This window comes from Panthera uncia (genome assembly GCF_023721935.1).
Source record: "Panthera uncia isolate 11264 chromosome A3 unlocalized genomic scaffold, Puncia_PCG_1.0 HiC_scaffold_12, whole genome shotgun sequence".
Lineage (NCBI taxonomy): Eukaryota > Metazoa > Chordata > Mammalia > Carnivora > Felidae > Panthera > Panthera uncia.
In genome coordinates, this window is record NW_026057579.1 from 17,753,975 (window position 1) to 17,778,185 (window position 24,211).

Genomic DNA, 24,211 nt, shown 5'->3' on the forward strand with positions numbered 1-24,211 from the left:
AGAAAAAAAAAAAAAGGATGCTCAGAAAGGTAATTAAATTCCCCATAGAGCTATGACTCTTGTACAACCTGTTTCCTCCAGGATCTTATAGCAGACTTTACTCCACATCATTGACAGATCTCAAATACAGATGCACGAAATTTATGGTTTTCCACTATATACCAAAATACGATATATACATCTCTCGCTGCAGAAAAGACACCCTGACACCTATTCTTTATACAAAGGCAAATATTTTCTTCCTCGATATCAAGTAACCACAAACTAAAATAAATGGAATAAACGTTTAATCACACAGAGAAAATAATTTTTGAGGAACGTTGTATTCTCTTACAATATAGACTTCTTGGTGACCACTGTCCCCAGAGGAATGACCATCCGTCTTTAAGAACAGAACCTTTTTATACAGTTTATACAGCACATGTCACAAGTCATTTTAGAAACAAAAAAAAAAAGCATCATTAGCCTAAATTTAAAAACAAAAATGAAGAAAGAGAGGGAGAGAGGAACTGAGTACTTTAATGCTGTTTCTATTCAGGCTTGGTACAACACAAAGATGTAAACATTTTAAATAAATAATAAAATAAATGTCAATTTCTTCTCCCCCTCCCCTTCCCATGCCCCGCTCAAATTGACCCAGCCTTTCCTGAACACATCAGCACTGGCCAATTAAAATCCTCTGTTAATGTATGGCCCAAACACTAGAAGCATGAGATGTCAGATTAGTAGTGGGATGACTGAGTTTTCTTTTTAAAAGCTGCAGGAGGCACACTTGGAAATGTAGGCACGCACGCACGTGTGCACGTGCACACACACACACACACACACACACACACACCCAACCTGTCAATAAATAGTGAGATGCTGGCTTTTAAGATAAATGCCAAGAAGACTCAACAAGCAGAAAGTAGCAAGACCCCTTTACTTAAGTTTTTAAAGGAAGTTACACACATCACGTATCCTATTGGTCCACAAATTCTAGAAGGACTCAGGTTACCCCTCCAACCATCTGAGGAGTCCAAAGGAGCACATGACAAGGGAGAGGGAAAAGAAGTTTGGAGGTGGGAGGGTACTGTGGGGGATGGGTCTTTGAGAACAAACCTCCAACTGAGGGCAACCTTGCCTGAGATCTTTGAAGACGGACCTTCTCACCTCTAAGTGTTTTTGTTTATCTGTTACTTGGGGGCCTTTAACAGGGGATACCCTCGCCCCTTAGTCTCATCCTAAAGAGGGTATATTTATAAAAGTGCCTAATACAGTGCCTGGCACATAGTAGGTGCTTATTCTTTTCCTTCTTCGAGGGGCTGTGTGATATCTGATCAGGAAAGGAGATCAACCTGAAAGGTAAACATGAGATTGCAGGAACATTTGTTGGTCCATCAAAGGGAGAAAAGTTCCATTGCCTATGGCGTCGAGCCCTCCCTTAGACTCAGAGCCCAGTGGGAGCAGAGAAGAGACTCTTGTCCCCAAAGCCTGAGGAAAGGAAGCCATAGCCTCTGATGGCTCCTGGCCGAGATGCTTGTGTGACTGGCCAGTGGGCGCACCTGCCTTTCTCACAGGCAGAACAATGATGTCTTTCTGCAAACTTCCCCACGAAAGCTCTGCGTGCAGCTGGCCCCGGCTATTTCCTAAGCTTCACCTGGGATCTCCTCTCTTTCCTGTGTCAGCAGCTGTGTCCCTCCACTCAGCCAGGAAGAGGACAGATCCCAGAGAGGCCAGCCAGGTGGCCACGAGGACCGTGTGTTTCACACTAGCCTGTCGAGGCGTGCCTGCCCTATGCCGTCCCAGAGCTGCCTGCAGCCCAACTGGAGTCCACACCAGCTGCCTCGCGGCTGGGGACACAGGGGAGGCCCAGCAGTTCCCAGCTTAAGCACCAAGGCGCCCCCACTGCAGCTGTTCCTTTAGTCGGAGCCACGGGAGGAGAAAGCAGGCCTGGAGTCCGGTGATTCTGGAACAATGGTGTGTGTGCAGGAACTTCAAGAACAAGCCAGAAGAAGCCTCAGCTAACTGAGGATATGCTCATGAGTTAGGTGTGAATGGTCAGCCTTCCCCCAAATAACCTCTGGCTTTGGGGAAGCCAACCCACCTCCAAGAACAAAGCCAGGGGGTCCTGAATGGGAACGCAGCTTAGAGGCCTCTAAAGCCCTGTGAGGCGGTGGTTTTTCCCTCCTGCTGGTCCCAAAGCCAACACAGCTTGAAATCTGTACTAAGGCCAAACGCTATCCCAGGAATGTCCAGCCTGGCCCCAAGTCACAGATTACGGCCTGCCTCGGGATCAGTGCTGTGCAAAGGGGGGCACAAAGGGACTTTCAGAAATAAAACACCAAAAAGCAGCTTCATTTAGGAAATATATATAATATATATATATTATATATATATATATATAATATATATATATATATGCAAAAAGAAGCAAATAGCTCCCAATTGGCCACAAATACCACTTGAGATGATTAAGCCCTTCAAAGCAGAGCGCACCCCAGTTTTCTTTGCCCACCTCCTGCGTTTCCTGGCTGACTGCTATTTCTTTCGTTAATCCAAAGCCAGAAACTCAATTGCCCAATCTAATGCCCCGCCCAGAACCTCTGGGAAATCGGGAGGGCAGCATCATAGCCAAGGAATGTGGGAAATAACATTTTTAAGGTTTTTTGGGGGAAAAAAATCCTTTTTCTTTTAAACTCCACTCTCTGCATGGCTTATCCTTCCCCACATCACTTAAAGTCAGAGCGGGCTGCATGTTTTAAGCATTTGGCGGCTCCATTCTGCGTGTTCCATTTTAGTGCACAGAGGAGGGTCAGGGGCATTAAGTAAGGACCCGCCCTCGAGGCCTGGGTGTGTGAAAGGAACAAGTGAGCTAATGTGTCACAGCTCTCTCTCTCTCTCTTTCTCTCCCGAGACTAACTTTGAAATTTAACCCCCACTGGGTTTGATTTAAATAATATCTATATAATTTTAAATTATCATACAATGATCTCTAGAGCTGAATCACAACAGTGGGGTCTCCCCCAAAGCACTAGCCCAGCAGAGGCCAATTCTAGAAGATCAGCCAGCGCTTTGCCTTAGGGAGAAAAAGGCTCAGAGGGGTGGGAGGCAGGGCCCTCGCTCAGCTGTGCTCTTGCAAGAGGCCAGGAGGACCCCCGCCCCCACGCCCCGCCCCCTGCAGTGGGAAGCAATACATCTCATCTCTGATTTCAGCAGCCCCCAGGAAGGGCATGAAAGCCCCAAGCCTTAGCAACAGCTCTGGGCCAGAGGTTCACAGCTGGCTGGCTGGACCTGAGGAGCACACTGGGAGGACACGGTGTGGAAGGGAGAAAGCACCCCATCAGGTAGCAGATGATGACCACAGAGGGCAGAAAAGGCCTGACATCTCACTGAGAGGCGAATCCCACTCTGCCTCCCCTCCTTCCTCCCCTACCTTTCCCTTCACAGCAAAGGTGCCTTCAAGGCTTGGGGAGGTGCCCCCCCCTCCCTGCCCCGGGCAGTAATCTGGGGAGGGCCCAGGCCCACGCTCATTAAATTTCTGTGGGTGGCGTCACCCTGAGAGCCAGACCGGGGATGGCAGAGCCAATAGAGACTTGGGAGTGCTGTGCGGTTCCTAGGGAGGGACACCTCCCTGGTCTAGTAGAAGGGTCCAGGGGCAGGATGGCGAGGCAGTAATTACAGGAGACGTCCTGCTCAAGACACCAGGTCAAGGGAAGCTGGCTGCGACACACCTGTGTGGCTTGTTGGTACTATTCCTGGCCTGGTAATTAGGCATTTGGCAAACCCAACCTGTGCCCCGTCTGTCTCACTCACACCCTGTCTTCTGGCCAAGCCGCTCCTCCAAAAGTTGTCTCCAAGGATGGGCAGGAAGGGTCCTCCAGGCCTCCCAGTGATGGCAGCATCTCCTTGAGAGCTCAGGGAGCCCTGCTGGTGGTTCTGGAGATGGTGGTGGACCGGGGAGTGTCAAGGGAGGGAAGGTTCTGTATTGCACATTGACTGTCCCCTTCTGGACAAGTCGGCCCCAGCAGAAGAGTCAGTCACCTGCTGCCCCATCTCCAGAAATGAAGAGCTTTAATATTCAGACCACCCCGATGAAATGTCATGGCAACTTTGATAAAAACCAAGAGGAAGTAAAATCGACACTGGGGAGAGGAAGGGGCGAATAGAGGGGAGGTGAAACCAAAAGGCACTGAGCATGCTTGGTGGGGCGGGGAAGGACACCATCACTCCAGAGACAGATTGTTACAAAGGGACAGGAACGGTCCACACCAGCTTCAGGCTCTTCAGAAGCCAGAGAGATGCCTGAGTCCACTGAACCAAGTTCTCCAAGGCTTTTCAAGACACAGGATTCACTTTGCAAGATGAACGAGGGAGGAGGTCCCGTGAGTTCTAAGAGATCACCAAAAGTCCTCAACACCTCACCGCCAAATCCCACCTGGGTGTCCCCAGAGCCGGGAAGCTCTCTTCTCTGGTAGGGTCCCCCTCTTGCCCTCACGGCCCTGGAGTGCTTGAAGGTGCTGGTCCCTGGGAAGGAGGCAGTGACGAGGACCCCCTGGGAGCTGGGTTACAGAGCCAGCAGAGTGGGGGAGTTCAAGGAGTCTGATGACTGGTCCCCACTGCTACTGCTTCTGCGGTGTGCCTTGGAGCAGGACTCGGAGGGTGACGCAGGTGACTCCTGCTCCAGGACGCTGGGGTAGGTGAAGACGAGGTTCGAGGTGCCCGGAGTGATGGCAGGCGTGGAGGTCACCACGATGGGGGTGTGCAGGGGCTCCTCCCCGTAGAAGCCCCCAGCAATGCTGATGGGCTTGATGACAGAGCGCTGGCCCTTGTCCAGCCCGGCCGATGAGGATGAGGGGCTGTCCTCTTCCAGGGGCTCCTGCTTCACCACGACGGCACCCACTCCGCCGCCTCCACCGCGCAGGGGCTGGAGCCCAGAGGCTGGGGGGGACCGGCGCTCCTCGGGGCTGATCTTGCACACGGGCCCGTGGGCCACTAACATGAACTCCAGCTTTTCCTTCTCCTTCTGCAGCTCAGCGATCTCCTTCTGCAGGCCTGACTTCTCCTCCTCCAGCTCCTCTGTCTCCTGCAGGGGGAAGAGAGGTGTGTGAGGGATAGGAGCCTGCCAGGGAGACCTGCTTGGGGTGGGGGTGGGGTTGGCTTCCAATCCAGGCGAGAAAAGGAAAACCAGAGCTGTCCCCAGAGGACCAACTGTGAAAGCAGCCCGCTCACACCCCTGGCCACGGACCCCACGGGCTCTGAGTCACCTGGTGGCTCAAGATTCCTTTTATGTCCAAAGCTCCTGAGAAAGGAGGAAAGTAGGCTTGGAGGAAGGCTGAAATGACACCACGACGGAGGGCTTACTTTGTGCCAGGCACTGCAGATCAATCCTCCAGGAGATTTCTAAAGCAGGCATCATCAATCACCTCACTTTGCAGATGAGGAAACTGAGATTCAGAGAGGTCTTGTCATTTGCCCAGTGTCACAGAGCAAGCAGTTTACAGGGTAGCCCAGACTTGACCCTGATGTATCTACTCCAGAGTCCATATGCTACCAGGCTCTACTGCCCCCCTGCCAGGACTGCAGTTTCCCAGGAGGGGGGAACAGTGAGGTCTGGAGGGGAAGGGAGAGCAGCATGCAGTTCCCTGAGCCGCAACCCCCCCCCCCAATCCTTCTCATACCCCTTCACCCCTGTCCAGCCTCCCTGTGGATGCATAAACACTAAACTCTACGCTGCACACACAAGCTTTGGACAGTGCCAGCCTGGCAGGAAGTTCTCCATTAGTCCCCGCTAAATCGTCACCACCCCACTTCCCTTTTTTACTCTAATTTCTGAAGCACGTGCTTTGGGACTCACAGAACCCTGGGAGAATATTCTGTTCAGTCCCTGTGCTTTAACAGATGAGGAACCTGACAGCCTGAGCAGGTGAGGAGGGTGGCGGGTTCCCGTGGCGAGGAGCTCGGCCCCCTCCCTTTGGTACAAAGCCAGAGAAGCAGCAAAGCACACGGAAGCAGCAGGTATGAAAGGTGAAAAGGCGTGTGTCACGGCCTCCTCCCCACTTTTCCCCTAACACCGATTCCCGTTCAAGAATGAGATGATGTGGGCCAGAGCTTCGCTGAGCAGAGTACAGCATATTCCACAGTGAAAAAAAGTTTCCATCTGTCTCAAGGGTCTGACGAACGTCATGAGCTTATGAGAGGTTTCCTGTGGAGGATGTGGCTCAGGGGCCTGGGTGGCTGGGGTGGGTGGGGCGGCGGGGGAGTAGGGTGTGAGGCTTCTGGGGGAGGGAGGGAGGGGAGGAAAGCAGGCGGCCCGGAGGAGGAGGGGCTATTCCGGGGCTAGTGGTAGGGAGCACCCAGGGTAGACTCAAGAGGACCTGGCCCCTTAGAAGGTTAGTGGTAGGGAGGACTCTCCTGGGGGAGTCTACCCAGGGAGTACTGATCACTAAGGGACCTCTTCACCTAGTGACGGAGAGCTCCCGGTCTCCCTCCCGATGCTCACACACACCTCCACGGGACATCGCTACAGGCTACATGGAATTCACACAGTACACATTCAATCCCCAAGAGCTCTCACTCTTGGACAAAGGGGACCTGAAGCAGGTGGGTGGTACCCGGGAGCATTCGAGAACGTCATGGGATGTGTAAGGTAATTTGTGATTTCCAGAGCCCGTCCCTGGCTGGTCATTGTTAAGGACTGCCAACAGTCTCCCTCTAACATTCTGCTCAGGAGAGTTAGTCCTGACTTTGGGCTTCCTCCACATGCCATTCAGCCCATCTTGCAGGGCTAGGCTCTGGAGGGAGTTACGTGGTCAGGTCAGGCTTTTGAGAGGGAAGGGCAGGGCCACAGCCCCCAGGTGTGGGCAATTAGGCAGCAGGGGAGAGTGACTCACAGGGCAGAATGAGGTACCAAGGTGACAGCTTCAGGCTCATAGCAGAGATTAGGAATCCTCCTGCCCACGAAGGATACGAGAAAACCCCAAGACAGTACGACTCAGCTGGCACATGACCATCTCCATGAGACCCAGAGAGCTTCGAGACCCCCTCAGACTGCAGTCTCCCCCTGTCCACACCAGCTAGCTTGGATCATTCCTGCTGGTGGTAGGCATGGGGGCAGCTGGAAGGCTGGGAAGTAGCCCCAGAGGGGGCAGGTCTGGGCCTGCTCGGGCTCTCAGGGCCTAGCAATACCAACACTCTGTGCCATCCCTCACCCAGGGGCCCCAGCAGGTCTGAGAGCAGGAGATGCACAGGTGTTAGGTCCCTGCAGGCTGTTGAACTCCCTCTCTGGGCCCAGGCTGGTGCCAAAGGCCAGCACTCTCCCCCAATCTCTACTCTAATCAGGGCAATGCTAAACCTACGTGCTCAAAGGAAGGAATGTTTCTGTCTGCACTGACTCATCTACACAGGCCACTGGTGGGCGAGGAGAGGGTGGGAGGCCAGGAGGCCTGGGGCCCTAGCACGTGCCCACCCAGAAGAGCCCCCGGCCCCTGCAGAGCTCCTTACCGCCTGCAGCTTCTCCGTCAGCTCCCGGCGTCGGTTTCTGCACTTGGCTGCAGCCAGCTTGTTCCTCTCTCTTCGGATTCGACGTTTCTCCTCCTCTTCCGGGGACAGCTAGAGGCCAAGGTCAAGGATCATGATTAGGTTTGGGTAAATGGTTCCCCAGCTTTGTTTCCTAACTACATTTTAAGAAACTCTTCTGGGATGGGTATGGGGGGAAGGGAGAGAGGCGAGAGGAGTGTGGTTGGGCTCAGCAATTCTAGAATATGCGCTCCCTGCTGTGGCCACCGGGGAGGGTACTTAGAGCTGAGCCCGCCCTGCAAAGTGACAGTCCCAGGTTTGAGAAGGAGAACAGGGCAGCAACGTGTCAAGGACTCAACAGCCCAGAGAAGATGGTAGCATTTATCATGTCAGCCCTGATCCAGTGCTAAGGCCAGAGAGGAGAAGCCGGGGTTGCTCCTCCCAGAGTCCCTTCATACCAGCCAGGCCTGGCCCCACCCACTTACACAGCTTCTCCCAAACCCTGGCCAATTACTCCTCCCCACCACTCTGCCTACTCTGCAAGCCTCATTATCCCCATTTGGTTAAGTAGCTCGGCCCAGAGTAAGAACCACTGGGGGTGGGGGGGGATGGGGGATGTTCTATTGCCAGAAGGTGGGCCATGGATATCACCCGGCTTCCAATTCCTCTACCAGCCCCAGCGTGCCAGTGGCTCACAGTTCAACCTGGAGGGCTCACTAGTGTGCCTGGCACAACGCTAGGCTGGACAGGACAGGCAAAAAGGAGAAGGGACCCCCCCCCCCCCAGGCACATTAAATCCTGCTGCCCACCACCTGCATTCATTCAACAAATGAGAACCTTCCATGTGCCGGGTGTGGTTTGAGAGGTTGGAGATTTATCAGAAAATGAAATGAACAAAAATCCCTCCGCAGAGCGTTTCATCTAGCTTCTTGCAAGGAGGCTGGTTGGGGGCCTGTGACTCATGCCCCCTGGGCAAGAACTCTGCTCCACTACATAGGGCTGAGGCTCTGTTTACATATAGCCCTTCCTGTGACCCCAGTGCCCCTCTGCAGGCAGAGGTGACAGGAGGAGATGGCTGTGGGCCAAGGCAGAAAGTAATTCCGAAAAAAAGACCATTCTGCGCAGTTCTCAGACACTGATAGCACACCTACTACGTGCCAAGCTTAGTACTGAAGGCTTAGAAGATTCTTAGAGGAGTAAGATCTGGGTCCTACCCTAAGGGACAACATGGGAAAAAAGCCGAAGCCACTTTTGGAGGGGTGAGAGAAACTGTCCCCACTGAGAGAGGGAGGGAGTCACGGACCTGACTGGGCTCAGGTCAGAGTCCCCAGGGCTCCCCACAACCCTGCAGGTCTGTTGCTGTGATATCCTGAACAGCAAAGCAGGACACAGCATCGGAGAGGACAATCCCATCTCTGTCTACACTGAGGTAACCCTATGGGCCCAATCAAGGTGCCAGAGCCCCACATCAAATTCTCCAAACGCTGGCATGAAAACGTGCCTGTCAACTCCTTGGGACATAAGTCCCTCTGAGGCATCAGGCCACCTGAGCACAGAGAGGCTCGTCACACCTTCTCAACTTTCAAATCCACCGCCCACCCTCCAGCAGTCAAGGTGTGTGGCTCGGGGGGAGGCAGGAAGCCTGGCACGCTAGGGAGACCTACCAGCCTCCTGGCACCTCAGATCTCCCAGGGCTTCGGCTGAGCCCCGCCTCGTCCTGCATCTGCCCCGGGGACCTCCTTCACACCCGGGATATCCTCCTCATGTTCCTTCACCTCCTCCACGACCTCACCTCACGCGATTAAGAACCAGACCCAGCTCCCCTCCCGCATCAGCTCCACCCTCATTGTGCCTCTGCCCCCTGCAGTGGTCTCCAGGTGGGGCACAGAGAGCACAGGGTCTGCCTGGGAGTCCCCGGGCCCCTTCCAAAGACTTGGTCTCAGGGTCCCATACCTCGTCCCGCCTCCACCTCCGTCCTCAAGCCCTGTCTTCAGCCCCGACCTCTGAAATCCTCTGCCTCCCCTAGAGAGCCAAAGGCTCCACATTCTCTCTTCTGAGAGGTCTAAGGCAGACTGGAAGCAAAACACAGATATGGGGGCGCCCGGGTGGCTCAGTCGGTTAAGCATCCGACTCTTGGTTTCAGCTCAGGTCATGATCTCCCAGTTGGTGAGTTGGAGCCCCGCGTCGGGCTCTGTGCTGTTGGTGCAGAGCCTGCTTGGGATTCTCCCTCTCACCCTCTCTCTGGCCCTCCCCCACTCACGCTGTCTCTCTAAATAAATAAACTTAAAAAAAAAAAACCACAAAACCCTGATATGACATTTCTGTGTTGCCGTGGACAAATCACCAAACCTTCTAAGCCTCAGATTTCCCATTTAGAAAATGGAATTATTGGGACCTGCCCTGCCTTCCAAAAAGTTTCTGTGGTGATCAGATGAAGACTCTGTGTGAGGGGCGCCTGGGTGGCTCAGTCAGTTAAGGGTCGGACTTCGACTCAGGTCACATGGTTCGTGGGTTTGAGCCCTGTGTTGGGCTCTGTGCTGACAGCTCAGAGCGTGGAGCCTGTCTTTGGATTCTGTGTCTCCCTCTCTCTCTGTCCCTTCCCTACTCGAGCTCTGTCTCTCTCTCTCTCTCTCTCTCTCTCAAAAATAAATAAAAACAAAAAAGAATTAAAAACAAACAAAAAGACTCAGTGTGAGGGCCCTCTCTAACCTAGAAAGTGCTAGAAAGAAGATGGAATTCCGAGGTTCCTCTCTGAAGCTTTTTCTGAGCCCTGGAAGAATCCAGATGAACCGGAGATCCACAGTGCACAAACCTGGCACCTTGGCCCTGTGTGGGGCCTGGCTGCCCAGCTGAGGTCATGAGGCCACTTGGCTGCGGCTCTGAATACTTGCTGCTTCTAAACTTGTCTCAACCTGAGCCCAGCAGAGTTACCAAGGGCCTGCTGGCCCCGCAGCAGCCCTGCGTTCAGGATTCACCACGCAAAGGGCTACTGGGCTCCCCCTGAGGCCCAGATAAGGCCTTCATCCCTCGCTGACGAGGGGCAGAAAAGATGAAGACCTTGTTGTGGTACATTTCAGCCTCCCTCCCCCTTTGGCTGCTTCCGGACCGCTTTTGGCCTCCTGATTAGCCCAGAAGTCTCTCCGCTATCTGTAAGGTATGGGGCAACTTGGGGGAGCTGTCAGCATAGGAAGTGTTCAGGGGTGGTGACTTCAACGCGGTTAAAGCTTGAGTGTGTCAGCACCACCAAGTTCCCACCCACAAGCCACACACCCTCTGCTCCCGGCCTCCTCGGGTCACCGCCACTGGCCTAAGAGGCAGCCTCTGGGCAGGCTTGGAGCAGGGCAGTGAGGCACCATGTTGGCTCTGGGTCATAGGCTCCTCCCCCTGGGGGAAGTCAGGAAGGAGGAAATCAGCTTCGGAGAAAAGACCCTAGGGCTAGGAACCCAAAGAGCCACGGTTCTAGGATGCTACTCCCCAGGCTTCCTCCAAGCTGCCAGATGATTGTCTGAATTCCTAACTGATGTGGGACAAAATGCTCCTGGCTCTCTCCCTCCCTCCCCGAAAAGGAAGGAAATCCTCCAGACAGATTGTCCTAAAGGCATGCCTAGGGTAGTGCGGTGGGAAAACCACAGGGCTGAAGGTCAAAGGAGGTAGATTCCAGTCCTGGCTCTGCCACTAACTAACTCTAGTGAGAGAAGACAGGGCCCTTCTCCTCTCTGGACTTCTGTTTCCTCATCTGTAAAATGGGGAGAGGGGAAACTGGAAAAGCTGGTCTCCAAAGTCCCTTCCAGATAGAAGCTTCTAAACTTAGTGTGGGTGAGGCCCAGAAAAGAAGGAAGAGTGCTCAGCACATCTTGCTTTGTGTCCTGCTAGTTCAGGAATCCCTCGCAAGACCAGTTCTTACTTCGGGGTCACTTACATAAGCGGGGGATCCAACTCATCGGTGACTAGAAAGCTTGACACCTTGGGCTCCTGAAGGAAGCATATTTCATAAAGGACATTATGATCACTGCTACTGCAATATCTACAATTACGGAAAGCAACGGTGAGGGGGATATTGGCCATCTGCCCCCACAGCAACGGAGAGCTGCATCTATTACAGTGTCTATTACTCTCCATGTCGCCCTGCGCTGACTCCTACCATTTAGCAGAACAAACCAGCATGTAGTGGACGCAAGGCCCCGCTTTGTCCTCAGAGGAACAGAGAGCCTATGAATGCTTCCAGTGTCTCGGAGTAGCGACCTTTGTAATTCTAAGTACCCTGGGGACTGCTGGAACTGGATCCATGATTATCCACAGGGCACCATGTTTGAAGGTCCTTGTATTGGAACACTGTGGACCTGGGGTCTCAGAGTGGAGGTGGACAGTGGTGGAAATGGATAGGATTGATCCTCCAGGCTAATATTTCATTTGAAAAAGGGATTTTACCGCTAAAGTATTTTCCCTTCCCTGGATCCATGGTGGCATGGTATTGCTAAGAGAGCACTGCACAGGGAATCCAGGGAATGGGTTCCTGTCCAGACTTCCCTATTCTCTTGCCAAATGGCCCCAGGCACATTTGTCTAAGGCTTCGGTTGTGTCATCTGTGAAGGGGGACCGATGGGGCTCTTGGAAGGCTCACTCCCTCTTTTTATGCATGATTCTGACCTCTCTTTGGAGAATCGGGGGGCCCATCACTACCCTGGTTCACTATTGACACGGACGACATGCCTTTTCGGTATGGGTAGATGGTGTGTAGAGAGCACGGCCCGACACATTCTGGTGTCCCTCCCTGCCAGGCTGACTCCTTCTCAAAGCTGAACCCTTTGAGAATAAAAAAAGCTGATGCCTGACTTCCTCCCGTCACACACAGTCAGCTAAAGCAGCTGAGCAAACTCCAAAGACCCCAGCGTCCCTGCACTTCTGGGACGGGTATTCCAGGCACCTGAAATGGGCTCCTGCTGCAAGCCGGAGGCCCCGGACACCGAGGAGGGAATGGTGAGTACCGTGGGCCTGGAGGGCGACCCTGCAGGTCGGCTGAGTGTTTCACCTGCCACAGACCCTAGGGGACGATCAAGGGCTAATCCAAAAAAAGCTCCCGGCCAGAGTTTTGTTGGCTGCTTGTCCTGTGGCTTCGCTGCCAAGGATCAGGGAAGGACACCACTGTAGGCAGGTCCTAACAGTCCTTCCCATTTGCTGATACCTTACCACATACAATGTGTTTTCACAATTGTGATCTCATTTGCATGGCAACAAGTCCTGGCTGGCAGGTACCATGATCCCCATTTTGCAACTGAAGAAACGGAGACTCGGAGATTCTAAGGGACATGAGCAAGATGACAGAGCCGGGCCTGACTCCCGGCCCCCAGCTCTGCTTCCAATGGTGAGGGTCGTGTGCCCCCGGTCCCCAGCTCCGTCTTCTCCCCAGTGCTCGCTCCCAGACCGCTCCCCCAGCTCCCCACCATTCCACAGAAAAACACTGTGCGTTTTGAGGCCCTGAAAGCCACTGACGAGGCTCCTTTACACTGATCTGAGCCGTACCTGCTCATCTCTCCTCCTGCGGCCCACGGTGGTGCCAATGGTCTTGATCACGCCAGGTCTCGGGAGCGCCATGTGCCCAGGGACGGAGGCCAGGCCCGGGAGGGGGCTGTAGGGGTGCGAGCGGGGGTACGGGTTGGACATGGAGGTGATCACTGTGGGCTGTACCATCCACTGCAGGTCCTGGCTGGTGGTGATGGCGTTGATGGTGGGGATGAAGGCGCTGCCTGAGCCAGGCATATCTACCCGGAACTTCTGAAATGAGGAAAGAACAGTATTGAGCCAACAGGTGCATAATGGAACAGGACAAGCAGAGCCAGGAGGCGAAGCAGAGTCAGTGCTGGGTGGGGGGGGTGGGGGGGGAGGCCAAGGTCGGAACACTGGGTGGGCTTCCCTGGACACCCAACAACCCAAGAATCAGTGGGATCTTAACTACTCCTGAGGCCCCACGTCAGATCCGCTCCCCGGAGGTCCTGGCTACTCGCTCCCCAGGTGGCTCGTAAGGGTGTGGTCATACCCCAAATGACTTCGAGGACAGATGCGGCCCCTAGCCACTCAACACTCAGCAGGCTAGCTCTGCCTGCACCTGCAGGAGCGCAGGCCTTCTACCCGGCCTCACGAGCTTCTGGGTCACCTCCAATTAGTCCCCGGGGTACTGGGGCTCGGGACCCTTTGAGGACATTGGCGCACCCACGGGTTGGGTGGGTGGGGGGGCAACAAAGATCACCAGGAAATTTATTGTGCCTGCTTTTGTTACTTTCTGAATAGGTTCAGGATGGGGCTGTGACCCCATCAGGGTGAGACCAGGTCCAGGAAAAGGTGTCCTCCAACCAATGAGACTGAAAAGTGGTAGCATCTGTGGCCAGACCTTCCTTCTCCTTGCCCTTAACCGCCATCTTGCTTGGGGCAGACACACTGCGTCTCTCCCTACCTACCTACATATCTATCTGTGTTCATGTTTGTGTCTGTGGGAAACTCTCGTGCTGCTAGCTCAGCGTTTTCTCCCTGTCTCTTAATTCATGCCCAGACCAAGTTGCAGAATTCTCTGGAACGTGCTGCAGGAAGAATCCTATTTAGAATATAAGATGATGACAGAGTACAAACACTAAAATGGGTCAAGCTCCTCTTTCTTCAGAGCGACTACTAGAAAGTGAGGGGAGAAAGGAAGGGCCTCCCTGCCCCCGCAGCCCACGGCTTCCAGCTCCTCAGGGGAAATCTCCCCTAATGAAGCCGTCATCCTCGGGTGACCCCCATCTCCACACAAAGGAGTTCTGCAGCTCCTTCCTTCCCTAATCTGGTGGGTGACGAGATGAAAGCAATAAGAGCACCTGCTGAGCACTTACTAAACGACAGGCACCATGGTAGTGTTTGACCTAAATTATCTCCTTCATTCTCCCTCTGAGGTAAGAACGACCATTATCTCCACTTTAGAGGCAGAAATTTAGGCTTAGAGAGACTGAGTAACTTATCCAAGGCCACATGGCTCGTACGCAGGGGGGTCAGGATTCAAAGAGGCTCTCAAACACGGTGCTACGCAAGCTTCCGTAGTGTTGCTTTTTTCTTCCTTGAAATCCAGACCCAAGTGCCGTAGCCACCCCTGCTGCCCTCAGGGTGTCAGCTCATCCCTGTCGACCGCCCCTCTCATGCAGGAGGCCCCACAGGTCCGATCCCAGATGAAATCGTGCTATCGCTGGCACGGGTGCTATAGCTTCCCTTCCTATCTTGGCCTGGTCAGACCAACCAGGAGTACAAGTATTAGCAGCAATGGCGGCTGCCACCACCGTTGCCTTTGTCCCCGGTGATGACACCTGGGTTCCTGTCATGCAAGTAAGTGGAGCTTAGAGCACCTCACTGTAACTGGGGGAGCTGGAGACCCCTCCTTGCTCACTCCCCTGCCAGCTGCCTGACCCCAGTCTGGGTGGTGGCACATCTCTGCCTCCCTTCCCAGACTGCCCTGGGGCCCTGGGGCAAGGGCGTTTTGTGAAGAAAGCATGACCCAGCACGATGGATTCTGGGATTGGGCGAGGAGAGCCCCAGTGGGATGAATCCTGAGACTCGGTGAAGTTACCAGTGGATTCTGGGATACTATGAGAAGAGCTGTCCAGTACAATGGATTCTGAGTCACCTTGGAAGGCAAAGACGATTCGGCTTTTTATCAGGAGCTGCCTGAGCTGGGTGTGCGTGTATGTGTGCGTGTGCGTGTGCGTGTGTGTGTGTGTGTGTGTGTGAAGGAAGGAAGGATGCAGTGAACAAGGAAGACTCCAAGTAGGAAATGATCTTCAAGGAGAAGAAAATGGACAACTCAGCTGGGCCTCTGAGGAGGCAGAGGATTGAGAACGCCTGCGCGTGGCTGAGCGTGCGCAGAGGCACGCAAGGCCCAGACAGCTACGCTTCTCTTGGGCTGCTGGAGGGGAGCTGGGGGGGAGAGAGGAAGGTGGTGGCAGGAAACCCTCCACCTGGAGCCAGGAGGCCCGGGCGGACACCTTCGCAAAATCACTGAGGACTTAGTTCTCCTGTCTGTGAAGAAGAATCTGAACACCAAACTCGCAAATCACTGTCACGATTAAACAAGTAGCTCCTTAGAATCGCTGGCTATAAAAGGCACTCCGGTGGTTCTCCACCGAGGCTGCGCGTTAGAACATTCTGAGGAGCTTTCTAAAAACACCAATGCCGGAGCCAGCCTCGCCATTAGGGTTCTAAAATAACACGTCCGGGATGGGGTTCTGATAAGGTGTTTTTTTTTAAATGCCTGGGGAGATTCTAACGTGCAGCCAGGGTGGAGAACCGCCGCTCTGAACCAATGGAAGGCGGCATCGTCATCACCAGCAGCCCCGCCGCCGCGGTCACGCATCACCACGGTGCCCGTGCACTCTGCTTGGGGCGGCTCCGGGAAAGACGGCCAGCTTCCCACTCCTGGGAGGCACCCGGCATTTTTATTCCATGTCTCTCTTCAGGTCAGGTTCTGGGTCTGAAGGGCACCTGAGGCATCCAGCATGATGGTTCGATGGGACCCTCCACCTCTGTGAGGGAACTGTCAGCTTCTCCCTCCGGACGGCATCCAAGAAATCCACTCCTCATTCCAACAGCCAAACAAACAAAAAGCTCCCCTCTCAGCCATGGGAAGCAAGCAAAAACCCTAAAGCACAGCTTGGAGACTAAGACTCCTTGGGAGTAAGTGGACGACTCTCAGCCCCTCTGGGGGCTCTCGGTCCCCTCGCTCTGGTTCTACAGAATGTGCTCCCCGGCCAACAGCCAGATTGCTTGCAGCAATGGCTTGGTCTAGACAAAACAAGACAGCCATAAAAACAAGGCACTAGGTAATGACTGCCTCGAAATGCATGTACAACTTGTTTCAGAGGGAGGTAAAGCCATCTGGATAACACACTGGCCCTAGGAAAACAATGTCCCATCCCCACAGGGGACTGGGGCTGTGATAAAGAAGGCTTTTGTCTCCTAGAGGAGCCTCTCTGAGACACTCACACAAGTTTAAATGGGTTCTGGCCGATGTGACTTGTCTCAGCTCCAAAGGTATTACTCAGAAAGCTACACCGGAGTAGGAGAGATGAGGTGAGGCTAGGGGGTCCGTGGTCCCAGAAGTCAGCCTGACAGTCTTCTCTGCCAGCAGACCCGACCATCAGTCAAACATCATGTTGGGGATAAGTCATGGTGCTCTATGGAAGGGTTAATACTGAGCAGAAACCAACATGGGGTTTCCCAGCTGTGAGCACTAGAACACCACGAGCCTTGCTGCAGCACCGAGCGTGTGCTGGGAGGGGTGGGGGATACAGCAGGGAACCCAGGACGTCACTTGAGTCCCCGGGGGGGCTCTCCAGCCCCCTTGGGAGCTCCTCCTCCAGGGACGGGATCAAAGATGCTGGACGGCTGTGTGGCATTCCGGCCTGGCAAAGCCTCCAGATGCTTTATTTGACTGTGTCATCCTGTTGACTTCTGGGTGGGCAAGAATGCCTATAAAAGGACAAACTGGCCCCCACCGACCTCCTAGAGCAGAGTCTGACGAACATTTGCTGTAAAAGGCCAGATAGTAAATATTTTAGGCTTTGTGGGTCATGCGGTCTCTGTCGCAACTACTCAACTCTGCCATTATAGCGTGGAAGCAGTCACAGACGATATGTAAACAAATAGGTGCGCCTATGTTCCATTAAACCTTATTTACAAAGACACGTGGGTCATAGTTTGGCGCCCCCTGTTCGAGAGGCCCATTCCCTCTCCAAATGCTCAGCGGGGGGGGGGGGGGGGGGGAATAAAGAGAGGGAACACAAAAAGCCAAACACAATTAGAACTCTTCCTTTAACCCAGGGAGTCTCACTCAGAATCTGAAGCTGAAGTTCGAGCCCTTACAAGATTTGTTGTGTGTCTATGGCATCATAAAGACCCTTCTTTATCCCGAAGCACCTATATTTAAGGATGCCACGGGGCTGTTCAGTCCCGCTCCCACAGCCTGTTTAAGCAAGACAGCTCAGAACACAGCGCCCTACAGCCACCAAGCTTCGTCGGGTCAGAGGGGTCCCTGCAGCCTAGCGCTTTCTGATTTGGGAAAATGACCTTCCTGAATTTTACAGCTAGGCCTTGGATTCAGAAATGAGGGTCAAGAGCAGTCTAGGATCTAGGAAGCACAAGGGTCTAGGAAGCAGGGTTTGGATTCCCATTTTCCCGAAGACACGGATGGGGTTGAGCTTATCTCAGAAACTCCTGAGCTGGGCACAAGTGGCATTTGAGATGGAAGTCAGGGGTGGTGTTGTCGGCCAGGTATTCCACCATCACATTGATTCTCAACTGGGCCCCCAACCACTCAAGCCACGAAGCCCATGAATACCTGTGACTTGTCTCAGCAGACAGACAGGTAGGACTGTGCTTACCTGGAAATGGACTGGGTTCTTTCTCTTAAGAACCACCCTCCCCCTTTTTCTTTTCTTTACATCCCCAGCATGGGAAAAGAAAAATTCCAAAATCTCCAGAGACTGGCTCAGGGGAAGAGGACAGAGTGAGGGCAAATGTTACCTCATACACCCCAGAGCACGACTGAGGTCCAGCTGGACCCAAATGCTCTCTATTTTTATTAAACGTGTCATTTTCTCCAAAGCCTTCTATATGGAATTCAATCAATCTTCACAGATTCTGCATTTGGTATCACTTTGACCTTTCCTCTCTGAAGAAAGCCATTTGTGTCACAATGGAAATGGCTGCTAATAACTCATGATTTCCCCACATTTTACATGAACACTCTCTCAGGTGATTTGCCTCCCGTCAGCTTCCTCTCTTTCCCAGGCTCGCTCAAAGGAACCACACTCTCCCCTTCCTCCTCCGAACGGCCAGGGTGAAGCGAACAAGGGAGACAAGAAAAACAAGGGACAGGAGAAAGCGACTGATGCCAAGTTACCTGTCAGCGTCCCCAGTTTCTTTCCTCCCAGGGCCCTTCTGGCCAGAACCCCCCACTCCAAAGCACCGGGTGAGGGTGGGAAGGGTAATGCCCACTATTCCATGTACCCCTTCTGCACTCAGTGGAAGGGCATGGCATCTGATATTCCCTTTAACTCCAGCAGGGTGAGTATGGCCAAGTCACTGCCAGTGAGATGGTGCTGGGCAAGAGAATGCAGATCTTCTCTTTTTGGCCCAGTGAGTTGAAGAGGGATAGAGTTACCAAGTGGGGTTTGGAACAGATCTATTTGCCTCAATCAAAGCAGCTGCCGTCATGTTGAAATGCTGTGGCCATCAAAAGATACCACGTGCAACATGGATGAGACATGTCCACAAAGTAATGATGCTATTTTTTTTCTTTCTTTCAACAAATAGACCACAAAGTTAGCTTCCTGAGTTCTCAAAAACCAACACCTTATTCCTGTTTAACAGAGGGGAAGAAAATCTAAAGTGACAGATGGCCGAAGTGCCTACTTTGGTGTGCCCTCTCTCGGTGCCTGCTCTCACAGGAAGACTCTTGAGATCAAGATCGAGACAACTCTGGGTCATACTGTGCTTTGGACCCAGCTGGATCACCCAGCCTTCTATGTCAGACTTGATTCCTTATATGTCACATCTTTTGCCAACTTCCAAATATCAAGCTCACCCTCAAAGGACAAAGATTTGTTAGCAGGGAGGGTTTTCAAAAGGATTTGCTGAAGGCAATTCCAAAAGAGGGGCATTGTAAAACATGAGTCTAAGAGCCATGGCACTCAAAGAAGTATTTAGTCTCCTCGGTGAATAATTATAAAGGGGACCACAGGGATTTGGATGTGTACTTCTGGTGTGTTTGCATCAAGATAGAAACGAAAAAAAGAAAATGAGGCCCTTAACTTTACACTCACTTTGAATAATAAGGCAGGCAGAAATAAAGTAATGGCAATGCACTCAGGGGCCTGGACAGAAAAATTCAGCTACCCCCTCAGACAATACATGACTGCTATTTCACCCCGTTCGCTTTGATGAAAAACTGACGCTGACTTCCACCATCAAGAATCAGTAGAACAGACAAATTCCTGGGATAACATTTCGTTTGATCCTAATCTACAACATCTACAAGATCAAAGACAAAGGGGGGGGCACCAAACCCTTCATATATACACCTCCCACCTTCCAGCCAATTCTGAAGACCACCTCCCCCCCCCCAAAATTCCCAGTGTCCTGATACAAACACAGCAAGAAAGCACGCCTTGGGAATTTGAAGACATTGTTCCTGGTTACCCAAAAGATCAGACAAACATCAAGACAGGGAAAGAAAAAAAAGCACTCCTTTTTCAACCAGGTTTTATTTAGAACAAAACAAAATTTCTTAAGAAAACTGCATGTCAAAGTCAGGCAGTTCCTAGTTAACCGCTTTTAAATATATGGCATTTATTTGTCCTGAATTAAAAAGAAAAAAATCCTAAGAATTCCGAAAACTCACCAAGTTAACACTGTCTGGGGCTGGAAAAATACATTCCCCAGACAGTTCTTCTAAGAATGTCCCATAGGGGGCAGTAGAGAGGTGTGATTGGGACTGACTTGGGAATCACAGTCATTTCTGGTAAAAGTTCTTTGATGTGAGGAATGTCCCAGCCTGGTACAGTTGGCAAAAGTTCACTCCGGGGAATTTTGTGTGTGTGCATGTGTGCGTGTATGTGTGTCTGTCTGTCTGTCTCTTGGGAAAGGGCGGTTGCCAAAGAAGAGAGCAAGTCTGGTATTCCTTGATTCCAAAGAGGAACTGTCCCTCTTGGTTTATTTTCACGTTATCTGAGGAACAGACAAATGGCAGCCTTGGAAAAGTCCTAGATCTTGTTTTTGTTTTGTTTTGTTTTTTTCATTAAAAGGGGGCCCAGCTGATGAAAACAAGTTATGAAATGACCTATGTTTGTGTAACTGGCTGATTGCGTAATGCTCAGGTCCTGAAACCGTAATAGTCGAGCAGCCAGGCAGGGCATATATCTGGGAGGTGTTTTCCTAGGAAAGTTAGGGGAGAGAGAAAACAACAACAATAAAAAGAAAAGGCCAGGAGGGGGAGGCGTGTGCAACTATTATTGACAAAACAAAATCACCAATGTTTTGAGATTAAAACTATAACTGGAACAGGAAATATTTCTCATGCTTCGAGTTCCTGCCATATACACGAAGAGTGGTTTTAACAAAGCATTATCTGCCCCCCACCCCTCTGAAGTCCCTGGAACTCATGGCCATGTGTTAAAATCAAGCTTTATGAAGCCAGAGATAAGGTTCTGGGTTGAAAAGACAGCAACAAACTTATCAGGAGTATTAGACCCCACAAACAGAGCAGGAAAAAGTAATATTCACTTGCCCAAAGGAAAACCAGAGAACGCTCTTCTACTGAGTGGTCCACTGAGATACCACAAAGGAGGAAGACCCCACTAAATGCCAGGAAAGCCTCCCCATAAAAGAAGCTGAGGGAAAATAAAGTGATTACAAGTTGTATCTGGTATGTAATAAAGTTACCTTGAGCCCGTAGGGTCATAGCACAGACTTGAGAAGTAACAAAAGCCTCTCAAGTCAGTCCTGAGGACCACAGAACAGCTTTGCTCCAAGTTGGAGAGATGATGGAAAAACCTCCCCCCTCCACAAGACCCCTCTCTCCCCCCCTCCCCCCAGAGGCGGACAGGCTGAAAGACTTGTCCAAAGTGGCATTACCTTGCCAATCCCTCTGGTTTGAAAGGCACTTCACTCAAGCTGCTGGGCCAAACAGGCAGGCGTATATGCGAGAACCCATGCACTAGTTATTACTAATTGCAAAATTCTCATGTGTTACAGCATGCTAGGAATTAGCCAACAGCTGCTTTTTGCTTCAGTAATGAGGCCCCATTACACCCTGCCGGACCGAGTTCTCTTCCTTCTTCCTCGCACTGGTTTCCTGTCTGATTTTCTTCCAAAACAGGGAATTGCCTCTGCTCACATCCTGGGCTCAAAGCCCTAGTGACACAGATTATTCAATCGGGGCACTGATGTCCGGTCTGACTTCCCATTCAGGCCCCAGGGTCTGAGTAAAGCCAGGCGGTGAGATTGTAATATTGCAACGATGACTGCCACAAAAACAGCAGCAAAAGGAACAGACAAGATATCAAAAGACCTCTTTGGGATTCCGGGAGGAGGAGAGGGATGTTTTGGCGTTTGTTGAATTAAAGAGTGAGGGAATGAGCATATAGGACTCCAAACCGTGGCTTAATGCTATTTGGATTCAATAAAAACCACCACTGGGAAGGGAAAGCAAACAAAATCACTTTTAGGACAAGATTGAAAACTCATCGCCTGGTGCTCATTATTAAAGGTGCACTGAATGTGCCCTCAATGCACAGACTAGGTCCTCTTCAGCCGGTGCTTAGGGAGACACCAGGGGAGATAGAGGAAAGACGCAGAAAAGCCATTTGGGGGACTCACCAAGTATTGGGAATCACTTTGGAACAAGGTATCCCTCTTCAGATCCTAAAGAGAGCCATGTTTCCATTTTATTTTCTGGCAGGGTCCACCCCTCCCAGGAGCCAACCCCAGCCCCTCCTGGCTGGCTGGCTTCTGGAGGCCAAGGCCACTGCCTTACCGGACCAATTCTTGGCTGCAGCCAACTTGGCTAGAGACTCCGCAGATCCTGAGGGAGATGGGCTTCAGGTAGTAGTGGCCTTATTTGTTAAGCCAGCTCCCTCTGAAGCCTGGGGGCGGGCTGAGGTGGGGGCAGTGGCTGCTGCCCAGGGCAGGCACCCCACTGGCACCCCCACCCCAGCAGCACCTTTCTGGTATTTATAGACACAGATCGCAGGCACAATCCTTCCAGTGCAAACCAGTCCGGCTGCTTTAGAAACAAGTTGTTTTTCCGCTTCCAGAACCACCCAAGAGCCTAAGCAAGGCCTCTTCTTCCCCCACCCCCACTTTTCTCTGCAGGCTTCCTTGCCCCAGGTACCCTCCCAGACCCTCAAGGCGCCCCTTCTGGTGGCAGTACAAGCTCCTTCTCTGACCCTAACAGAAGATGGATGGGCACGGGGGCACAAAGGCGCAGGCCCGGAGCCTATCAAGGCTGACCTCCTCCTTCCTGACCTTCGCACCTATTCCCAGGGCGACAACCCTCGCTCTCACTCTGGATTACTTGAAGGAGCCCAACCATGTTTCCGAATCCCCAACCCCTTTCAGAAATTAAGACTGATGGGGAGCAGGGGCAGAGAGGGAGAGGGCTTTCCCACAGGAAGAGTCCTTGGATGTCGGGAGGGGCCAGTGAGTGCAAAGATTTTTTTTTTTTTTTTTTTTTTGTTTTTTTTTTTTACCCACCACGGAGAAGTGAAGGGGGAGAGGGGAACGATTTCTGGGAGAGGAGTTAACAGGCTCCCGGGAAGGAAGGCTGCAATTCCAGGAGCTCGTCTGGATAAGGTGTAGCGTGAGGGAAAAGGTTGGCCGGCTCTTCAAGCCCACTCCCCGCTCCAGTTTTGTTGGTTGGTTGGTTGGTTGGTTTTTTAAGTGATGGGGGAGAACGGTGGGCGGACAACACGAAAATCCAGAACCTACAACGGTGACCCCGTAGGAATTTTCTCGCCAAGACAAAAATGGGAAAAGAAAGCAAAAGAGGCAGTGGCGGAGAGAGGAGGGCGGGGGTCCACCCGCGCCGCCAGGTGCACCCAGGGCCCGCACCTACCTGCTGGCCGCCGCCGCTGGTGTAGGACTCGGCGTGCGCAGGTGAGCCGCTGCTGCCCCGGGACGAGGTGTCAAAGTTCCCGGGATAATCCTGGTACATGATCCGCGGTGGGGGCCCGAGAGGAAACAGGGTGTTTTTCTTCCCCCGCCCTCGCCGCGGCCGCGCACCGGCTGCTGCGCGCTCGCTCCCTGCCGGCCGCGCCTCGGGCTCTAATCTTCGCTCCCGGGCTTCTCCCCGACGGTGGCGGGCGCGGACGGGGGGCGGCGACAGCCCGGGGACGGTGCCTCCCGAGCGCCTCGCGCCGCACTTCTTTCCTGCTCTGCGAGCGCCGCGGGACCGGCGGGCCACCCAGTCCCTCCCTCTAAAAGTCCGCGCGTCCCTCTGTCCCTCCCCTGCGCGCGCCCTCCCGCTCCCGCGCGCAGCCGGAGCCCGGCCGGGACGGCTGGCCGGATCAAAAACTGGAAATTAAAAAAGAGCAGGAGCCCGGCGGGTCACGCCTGCCAGGTCCGGGGGCCCCCGATTTCAGACAGGGCGAAAGAGGCGAAAAGAAAAGACTGCCGGCTGGGAGAAACTTCTATTTCCTCCTTTTAGAAAAGGAGCTGAGAATAAACTTCCTGTGGTCGACTCGCCGCCGGAGTTTCGGAGCGGCTCGGACACTTGCCGGGAGAAAGCAGCCTGCGCCCGGGGGGGGGGAGGGGGGGGCCCGCGGGGCTCCAGCTGAGCCGGCGCTGAGAGGGACGCGGCCCCGCTGCCCGTGCCGCCGCTCCGGCGCCCGACTGCACCCCTTCCCCGGCGCCCGCTCCCGGACGGGCCGCCTCGCCCGGCCGCGCCTCTCTCCCTCTCTCCCGGGCCCGCCGAGCGCCGCTCACTTGCTCTTCGCTTCGCTCGGAGCCCCTGCGCTCTGCCCGAGATGAGTCACTACAATGGCACGAGTTCAACTCCACTCTTTATTCTCCAGCCCCTGTACCATGTGGATTCACTCACGTCAACCCCAGACTCCACCTTGCGGGGAGGAGCGCACGGGGAGGCGGGGGGAGGGGGAGGAGGAGGAGGAGGAGGAGGAGGAGGAGGAGGAGGAGGAGGAGG

General features: G+C 53.2%; 1 protein-coding gene across 2 annotated transcripts; it reads right to left on the reverse strand.

Moving 5' to 3' along the window:
- Window positions 1–270: 270 nt before the first annotated feature.
- Window positions 271–24,081, reverse strand: FOSL2 (FOS like 2, AP-1 transcription factor subunit). 2 transcript variants are annotated; one of them, XM_049651916.1, is made up of 4 exons: window positions 23,126–24,081; window positions 13,018–13,269; window positions 7,483–7,590; window positions 271–5,065 (listed from the first exon to the last, which is right to left on the reverse strand). In XM_049651916.1, exons 1-4 carry the CDS (start codon window positions 23,222–23,224, stop codon window positions 4,547–4,549), a joined length of 978 nt encoding a protein of 325 aa, XP_049507873.1. In that variant the 5' UTR covers window positions 23,225–24,081; the 3' UTR covers window positions 271–4,546. The 2 variants fall into 2 exon arrangements, with proteins under 2 accessions (XP_049507873.1, XP_049507874.1); XM_049651917.1 differs by having other exon boundaries at window positions 21,145–23,226.
- Between the last annotated feature and the right edge of the window lie 130 nt (window positions 24,082–24,211).